General features: G+C 56.8%; 1 protein-coding gene across 2 annotated transcripts; it reads right to left on the bottom strand.

Moving 5' to 3' along the window:
* LOC144950889 (cyclic AMP-responsive element-binding protein 3-like protein 3) lies at positions 1-8,466 on the bottom strand. 2 transcript variants are annotated; one of them, XM_078881057.1, is made up of 6 exons: positions 8,382-8,466; positions 6,616-6,722; positions 5,729-5,797; positions 4,550-4,634; positions 2,345-2,438; positions 1-1,742 (listed from the first exon to the last, which is right to left on the bottom strand). In XM_078881057.1, the coding sequence occupies exons 1-6, from the start codon at positions 8,463-8,465 to the stop codon at positions 1,306-1,308; spliced, it is 876 nt and encodes a 291-aa protein (XP_078737183.1). In that variant the 5' UTR covers position 8,466; the 3' UTR covers positions 1-1,305. The 2 variants fall into 2 exon arrangements, with proteins under 2 accessions (XP_078737183.1, XP_078737184.1); XM_078881058.1 differs by lacking the exon at positions 5,729-5,797.
* Positions 8,467-8,972: the final 506 nt, after the last annotated feature.

The following is an 8,972-nucleotide window of genomic DNA, read 5'->3' as shown; positions in this document are numbered from 1 at the left end:
CGTCATTTATGGACGGCCCCTTACGCCTCGCCCCTCGGCATTCATCGACAACCTCACCACGCTGCACTATTTGCGCTTACGTAACTCACGCGAGGAATTTCCGCATGTTGAATTTTTGTTTTTAAATCCTTTATATTAAGTTCACTTGCTTGCTTGCTTGCGCGCTTACGACCGTGCAAATCTTTCGGTCGTTTTTTAACCCACTTTCCGTGATCCAATCGAGCTGACATTTTGCACACAGACTCGTTGTGCGTGACAATTTATTTTCGTGGAAAAATTCCAAAACTTTACACTTTTTAGGATTTTATTTTTTTATATTTAATTACCAATTGTTTAATGGTGGCAGGCAATCATCTGACCCATAGGTGGCAGCCATCTCAAGCCAGAGGACGAGAGGACTCTAGCCGCCACGCATATAAAGGATTTATAGTGAAAAACTTTGTTTTTACGGGTTAATTTTTTTACATTGTTCATGAGAGCATTTCCGTGAAGTCGGATTGCCGTAAGTCTTCCTGTTTCCCCCGTAGAGCCTAAACCGACTGTGGGGGCAAGTGCTGTTAGCGAGACCCTAAGAAGGCCGGTACGGCACACGAGGGGGTGGGTGACCAGCACAATCTTCGGCCGCCTTTGTCTCCCTAGTAACGATGTTTACACATAGTACCAGGTACCCATTTGAGGCTGAGTCAACCTAGGTGAGGCCCAGGACCGATTTAAATCATCGTCACTGGTGTTGGCCGTGCGCGGGAATCGATCTCGGGTCGTCGGATTCGAAGCGCTACACTACCGCCACACACACACACGACACACACTACCTACCGCTACCCACACATGACACACGACACACACTACCTACCGCTACCCACACACACGACACACACTACCTACCGCTACCCACACACACACACACGACACACACTATGGCTAATACAAAATCTCGTGAACAAATGACCAGGAATGGGACCTGATTAGTGCTTTGGTGAATGGGTTGCTATGGGTTGCTGTTGTTGCTGTGGCTGCAGGGCTACGTGCAGTCGCCACAACGGAGGGCCGTGCAGCAGAACCAGTTGTTGTGCTGTACATTCTCACATTCTACGCTCCCCGCCTTCAACACCAACCCGCCGCTCCCTCGCGGGACGGCGGACGGTCAAATAACAGCTTGGGGTGGCCCTCATCCAGCAGTTGATCGACTCAACGCCTGCACACGCGCTACTATAATATTCACTATGGAATACAAACATCACCATCATCAACATCATCGTCGTAGTCGTCGTCGGCCGATCTCCAGTGGCCTCCACTCCTGTCTCCCTACATCTCCCCGGCCGTCACGTGCAGCGGAGGCTGCCCACGGCCTCCCAGGAGGGACTCCGACTTGGGCCCCAATCTGGGCCCCAGTTTGGGCCCCGCGTAGGGCCGTCGGCGCTCCCCGTATCCCCCGGCGGCGCCCGGCGCCGTCCGGTTCCTGGGCCCCGTGCCTCCGTGGGCCCCGTGCCTCCTGCCCGTCTCCTCCTCCTCCTCTCTCTCCTTGCGCTGGATCTGGTCGAGTCTCCTCCTGGGGCCAGGGGCCACTGGGCCAGGGCTCTTCTCGGACGCCGCGACTCCGATCGCGGCCTCGGGCTGGGCCGGGCGGCCGGGAGCGGCCGGGGCGACGGGCGGGATGGGAGGCCCTGGGGAGGCCCCATAGGGGTCGTCAGTGGGGGCGACGACTCTGGCCGCGTCGGTGTCCATCAGTGACCTGGACAGCACTGAGAGGCGGGAGGAGACAGTAGGAGGAGGAGCGAGGAGGCGGGAGGGAGGAGGGAGGAGGAGGGGAGGAGGAGGGGGGGGGGAGGAGGGAGGTGGGAGGAGTAGGAGGAGGAAGAGGAGGATGGGTTGACTCTGGGTTCTCTGTTTTTTTGTTGCCATGGGACGAAATCCCAGTGGAAGCCCATGCAGAACAAGGAGGGAACATACAAACTGCGCCTTTTGGCGTCATATGGTCCAACCCATGTGAGACTAGGCTCTAAGGAAAGCTGTCTCGGGTGTGGACCAATCATCTTCAAGGACAGTGCATATATTATCAGAGTTGTGTTTTTTGTTTGCATTACGACTGCAGGTATTGTGGTCTATGCCAACATGACTCCTCGTAACAAAAAGGTGTCAGTTTTGTTGCCAGATAAAAGGGTAAAAAACCAATTATCAACATACAAACTGCGCACACTCGCTCACTCTGTAGAGCACGCGGAGAGCACGCAAACGCCACACAGATGGGCGCCGCAGTCGGAGTTTCGAACCCCCCAGCCTCTTCCTGCCGTAAGGCGCGAGTGCGACCACCGGCGCCGCCCAAACCTCGCGTGGCCGCCTTTACCTCCTTGCGGGCGGTAGGTGGCGGGCGCCGAGGTGGCAGGAGAGGAGGGGCCGCAGCTGGGGTAGATGATGAGGGCGAACGACAGCAGGAACACCTGCGCGGGTGGCACAACGTGGGGTCATCGCAGGGAGTCGTGGCGGGGGTCGTGGTAGGGGTCATGGCAGAGATCGTGGCGGGAGTCATGGCAGAGGTCGTGGCGGGGGTCACGGCAGGAGTCGTGGCAGTGGTCGTGGAGGGGGTCGTGGCAGGGGTCGTGGCTGGGGTCGTGGCGGGGGTCGTGGCAGGGGTCGTGGAGGGGGTCGTGGCAGGGGTCGTGGTAGGGGTCATGGCAGGGGTCATGGCAGGGGTCATGGCAGGTGCATCTGCGGTGTTGTGGCAGGTGGGTGCGGTACTAGCGGCGCCATGGCAAGTTGTGTGGATGACTATGGCAAGTGTGTGTGTGAAGCGTCACAGTGAGTGTGTGTGTCCTAGTCAACGTGGCGTGGTGAAAAACAACCCCGGACCTCCTCGTGGTGCCGGACGGCAACGCCGTGGTTGGCAGTGACGTGGGGGGACGGCCAACTTAGATTGGCCATTCCCCTCGTAGCGTTTGTGACCACCACAGCGGCCAAATGGGGGCTCTGGATGGGTGCGAGGGGCTGGTAACCCCTCCCCTTTCAATTAATTACCACAAAACCACGTATAAAATATCGAATTAATAAGCTTGTGCCGGAGGCCCCGGGGGGACAGGCGTCTATGACGTCTCCTGGCCAAACCCCATTTGGCGGAGCCATAAGACTGAATCCTTACCCTCGGGGCTCTTCTAGAAACAACTAAAAACCACTACGTGTGGCCACGTAGAATGTTCGAACGCTCACTGTGAAGGAGAGGCTGCCACTCCTCTGTCGGGAGCTGGACCAGTACTGCCTGGATCTCTGTGGTATTCAGGAGGTCCGGTGGACCGGCTCTGGCTCCTGCCATCATGAGGGGTGGACAGTCCTCTACTCGGGGCAGGAGACTGCCAAACAACAGGGAGTGGCTCTTCTTCTGAACAAAATAATGAAGGGGGTGTGGAAGCGTTGCGGTGAGGTGTGGGAGGCGGTGAGGTGTGGGAAGCGGTAATCCCCAGACTACTTTGGGCTCGCCTTCCCATCAACCAGAGGCGAGGAGTGGTGGTCGTGGTTACTTATGCCCCCACCGAAGACGAACATCCATGGAGGGATGCAGGCAAGGCCGATGAGTCAGATGGCTTCTATGACCTCCTGTCACAGGTGCTAGCTAAAGTGGCCCCTCGGGATAGAGTCATCCTGTTTGGCGACTTCAATGCCCGAGTTGGTCATGATGCTGGCACCTGCTCTGGAGTGATTGAAAGGCATGGGCCAGATCAGCGCAATAACAGCAGCAGTCGCCCTCCAACAACAACGGAGGGCGGAGGAGCGATGCTCACAACAACGAGCAGAGCGCCGGGTGGCTAAAGCACAGGAAGTTGGCACAGTAGGGGGCACAGGTGGCGCATCAGCCAGTCATCTCGGTCATCTCAGTCAGTCGACCCGTGGCACCTGGGTCTGCCCCGTGACCTCCTGCCAAAGCTGGTTCGACACTTTACGGGGCCTCAACATGCACATAACCTGGCAACAAGCGTAGTGGTGACGTCACCGCCACTTAGTGGCGAATAGCGGTTGTTGTTGTGGCATGGTGAGTGTGTGGCATGGCGTGTGTATATAAGGAGCGAAACAGGTGGACTTCTCCACAAATCTGGCTGTCGCCTGATGAAGCTAGTTGTCATTACTGGCGAAACGTCGTACTCGGATTGTAAATGTTGTGGCTTGGCTCTCCAACACACAACCGGTTAGTGCTGTACTAGTGACGAATTGGCCACGTTCTGTTTACGTGACAACCCTTACTAGTTGGCTGTGTCGGGTGGTGGCGGGTTTAACGACACATTTATATATTTACCCGATCTAACCCAAAAAACCTCTATTATGGAAGTGTAGCGGTTCGCTCGCTGCGCTAAGAACCCAGCGACCCGAGTCCGATTCCCGCTCACGACCAACATCGTTGACGAATATCTGAGCCGGTTGTGAGCCTCTCCTAGGTCGACTCAGCCTCAAATCAGTACCTAGTGCAGTGTGTAAACATCGCCATAGGTGCTACTCGCTGACAGCACTTGCACCAACAGTCTGTCAAGGCTACGCGGGGGATCTTTGTCTTTGTGTGTGAACCCACCATGACGCAGGTGCCAGTCTGCGCTGCCTTGGCCGAGCCTTGCTTCATTAGGGACTGCAGATGCCTCAGCTGCGTCAGCAGGGACCTGGGAAAGACGCACACCACATGTGCTCGTGCGTGCGTGCGAGCGTGTACACGTGCGTGCGTGCGTGTACACGTGCGTGCGAGCGTGCGTGTACACGTACGTGCACATACACGTGCGTGCGTGCGCGTACACCTATGTGCGTGCGAGCGAGCGTGTACACGTACGTGCGTGCGTGCGAGCATATACACGTGTGTGCGCGCGCGAGTGCACACGTGCGTGCGTGTACACGTGCAGTCACATGTGTTTAACACGTGGGGTTTAATGAGCGATGTCGCGATGCGCCCGCTATGTATTTCTTTGGGTGGGATCACGCTCGTGGAATGCAGTGCGTGTTGTACGCCCTCCGCCACCCGACGCAGCACACTCATTGGCACCGTACACACAAACACTCAAGCACGAATCGCCAGAGGTCGCAACCGGGTACCCGATACCCGTACCCTACCCGATACCCGGCTACCGTTTGCAACCCTGGTGCGGCCGGGTACGGGTAGGCCGTGAGTCACTGGTGAGTCACCGTTTGTCACTCATTTCCCAACGTCTTGTCTCTTCTCACAATTCAAGTTCCTAGAATCAACCCACCCGCGCCTGCAACATGGCTTCATCCCAGAGGTCGCAATCGGGTACCCGTACCCTACCCGATACCCGGCCGGGTACGGGTAGGGTACGGGTACGGCCGGGTACGGGTACCCGTTTGCGACCCTGGTGCGGCCGGGTACGGGTACGGGTAAGGAATCAAAACCCGTTTGCGACCTCTGCGAATCGCTCTCCGTGACGTACGCTTTTCCTCTGACGAATTCTGAGCGCGACCCTGGTGTGGAGGGGTTTGGCTTCACTCTGGCCACATCGGCTGCCCTGCTGCTGCTGCCCTGCTGCTGCTGCTGCTGCCCTGTTGGTGCTGCTGCCCTGCTGCTGCTGCTGCCCTGCTGCTGCTGCTGCTGCTGCCCTGCTGCTGCCCTGCTGCCCTGCTGCTGCTGCTGCCCTGCTGCTGCTGCCCTGCTGCTGCTGCTGCTGCTGCCCTGCTGCTGCCCTGCTGCTGCTACTGCTGCTGGTGCTGCTGCTGCTGCTGCTGGTAATGCTGCCCTGGTGCTACTCACAGATTCTGCTTCTCCAGCTGCTGCATCTTCCGCTGGAGCTCATGGTTGTGAACGGTGCATGTAGACACCCTGCACAAGTGCACACACACACGTACAGCACACACACACGTACAGCACACACACACACGTACAGCATTCACACACACATACAGCATACACGCACACACACGTACGTCTTACACACAGGTAGAATACGCATGTACACACGTACAGCACACACACACACGTACAGCATACACACACACACCATACGCACACGTACAGCATACACACACACACACCATACACACGTACAGCATACACACACGTACAGCATACACACACAGGTACAGCATACACACACAGGTACAGCATACACACACAGGTACAGCATACACACAGGTAGAATACGCATGTACACACGTACAGCATACACACACATACAGCATGCACACACCACACGCACGCGTACAGCATACACACACGTACGTCTTACACACAGGTAGAATACGCACGTACATACGTACAGCATACACACACACATACAGCATACACGCACACCACACACACACACGTATAAAGATGCCCACACACGTGCACACACGTGCACACACACGTGCGCGCACACGTCAGCCTCCCCCCTTCACAGACACGCCCCTCTCGTGGCCATGACCCGAACCCCGTGGTCTCTTTCCCCAGGGCATGGCTCTTCGCTACAAGGACATGGCCCCCTCGCCGCCCAGCCTGGGGGCTCCGTCACAAACCCCACGGCCAGTCACCCCGGGGGCATGGCCCTCTCTCTCTCTCTCGCTCGATGGCATGGCCTCTCTTCCAATGGGCACGCTGCCCATGCCCCCCCCCATACCCCCCACCCTGCTGCCCCCCACTGCCCCCCCCACCCCCGTCACCTGCTCTCGAGGCCGTCCACGTACTCCTTCTTGCGCCGCCGGCTCTCCTGTGCCGACTGCTTGTTCCGGATCTTGCGCCGCACGCGCTTCAGCACCCGCTCCTCCACCTGCAGGACGCGGTGGGTGAGAGGGGGGGGGGGGCAGCCGCAGCCACAGCGAGAGGGACGGTTGACGTGGTGTGCCGGGCGGTTAGAACCAAGGCCGCACTCGCCGCAAAACGAACGCCAAAACCTCGCTGATCCCGTCACGGAGAATGAACCATCGCGCGTGCCACTCTGCTCACCGCCAGAGGTCGCAACCGGGTACCCGATACCCGTACCCTACCCGATACCCGGCTACCCGTACCCGCCTGGGTACGGGTAGCCGTTTGCGACCCTGGTGCGGCCGGGTACGGGTACGGGTAGGCCGTGAGTCACTGGTGAGTAACCAAAAAATCTTAATTTGGAGCTTTCGTGACTGCAGGAATTACTCTTTGGTTCTTTCGGTAAAGTCACGTATAAAGATAAAATAATTAAATAATAATAATAAACGTCCTAGTATGCTATTATTTAATTTATTATTTTATCTTTATACGTGACTTTACCGAAAGAACCAAAGAGTGGTGAGTAACCGTTTGTCACTCATTTCGGGTAGGGTACGGGTAGGGAACGGGTACCCGTACCCAGCTGGATACGGGTACCCGTTCCCTACCCGTACGCTACCCGATACCCGGCTACCCGTGCGGCCGGGTACGGGTAAGGAATCAAAACCCGTTTGCGACCTCTGCTCACCGCTCACGGAAGCGGCGGCTACGGGCTGAACAAAGGCGGTGGTCGCCGCGTCACGCGGCGCTTTCAGACGCGCTTCTGCGGCCGTCTGGAACGCTCTTCCCTGGAGCTGTACACTTTGAAACCATCGTCTCGATTGACGAATTTATTTCTTTAGAACCGCTTTTTGTGTTGAGTTTGTCGTCCTCACTACCCGCACCTCTGATTAGCGCGGTGCGATTGAAGTTCAACGCACAAGCAGTGGTAGCACAAGTAGCTACATGTGTAGTAGCTACGGGCCCCACACTTTCAAGGGCTCCGCGCTAAATGCTTTCAAGCCATCAATTCCGGTTCAGTGATTCTGCACTTGCTCTATTGCTATAGTACCATACCGCCTTCAACTTTTACGAACAACTGGGTGTTTAAGGTTAGCGATTTGTCGTATCATCTGGCCGTTTAGCAAGTGAAAAAATGCAATTGCTTTACTATGCAATTTACAAATTTGTGTTTTAATATTTACGTGTTTTTTTAATTTAGGGCCCCTTTATAACATCACATGCTACAGGCCCCGCACTAGCTTAATCTCGGCGCTGTGCACAAGTGCGTCCTGTCTCTTGTGGAGCGGCGATCAGCGTGCGGCGCTACGAACCCGGCAAAGACCCGAGTTCCATGTCCGCTCACAACCAGTAACAGCGAACGTCGTGGACCTCCCCTAGGTCGACTCAGCCTGAAAACGAGTTCCTGTTGCGGTGTCTAAAACATCCTGCCGTGGTGCTGGCCACCCCACCCCGTAGTGCAAGAAGAGCACTTGCCCCGACAGCCTTGCTAGAGGCGACACGGGGGGATCTGTGTCTTTGTGTGTCAGCTCACAGTGTCCTGGTGGATGATGGGAACCGAGAGCGAAGCTCGGGGTGGGAGGTGCGCAAGGGTCGAGGGGGTCGAGGGTATCGAGGGGGTCGAGGGGGTCGAGGGGGTCGAGGGGGTCGAGGGGGTCGAGGGGGTCAAGGGGGTCGTGCTCACCTTGGTGAGGGGCAGGTGAGCGGGCATCGGCATCCCCTCCTGCATCAGCAGCTTGCGCTCCTCGTCCGTGAGCGCCACCTCCATGGTCTGCTGCACGCACACGCAACGTGCAGCACGCACGAACACACGCACACGCGTGTAACAAAGACAAAGGTCCCCCGTGTAGCCCTAGCAGGCCGTTGGGGGCAGCCGCTGTTAGCCAGTAGCACCGACGAAGGCCGACACGTCGCACCTATGAGTGGATGTGGTGCGGCCAGAATCACGCCCGGCCGTCTTTGTCTCCCTAATGCCGATGTTTACTACACACCGCACCAGGTACTCATTTGAGGCCGAGTTGACCTAGGGGAGGCCCAGGACCGGTCCGGATAATCCTCACCGGTTTTGGTGGCCGTGAGCGGGAATCATCAAAGTCGGGCCGCCGCTAACCGCGACACTACTCACTCGATTTTTTAAATTTTATTTTTATTTTACGATCAGAGGAAACAAGAAGATGCTCGGTGTAGTCGGCACTTTGCTTCGTTCATCATTTCGTTTTTTTTCATGCTTTGCTTTATGTATAAATGAAAGATTTCACAACTGATTTCACGCTCT

The sequence above is a fragment of the Lampetra fluviatilis genome, chromosome 59 (genome assembly GCF_964198595.1).
Source record: "Lampetra fluviatilis chromosome 59, kcLamFluv1.1, whole genome shotgun sequence".
Lineage (NCBI taxonomy): Eukaryota > Metazoa > Chordata > Hyperoartia > Petromyzontiformes > Petromyzontidae > Lampetra > Lampetra fluviatilis.
Note: the sequence above shows the minus strand (reverse complement) of the source record. Positions and strands in the feature narration are given on the sequence as shown.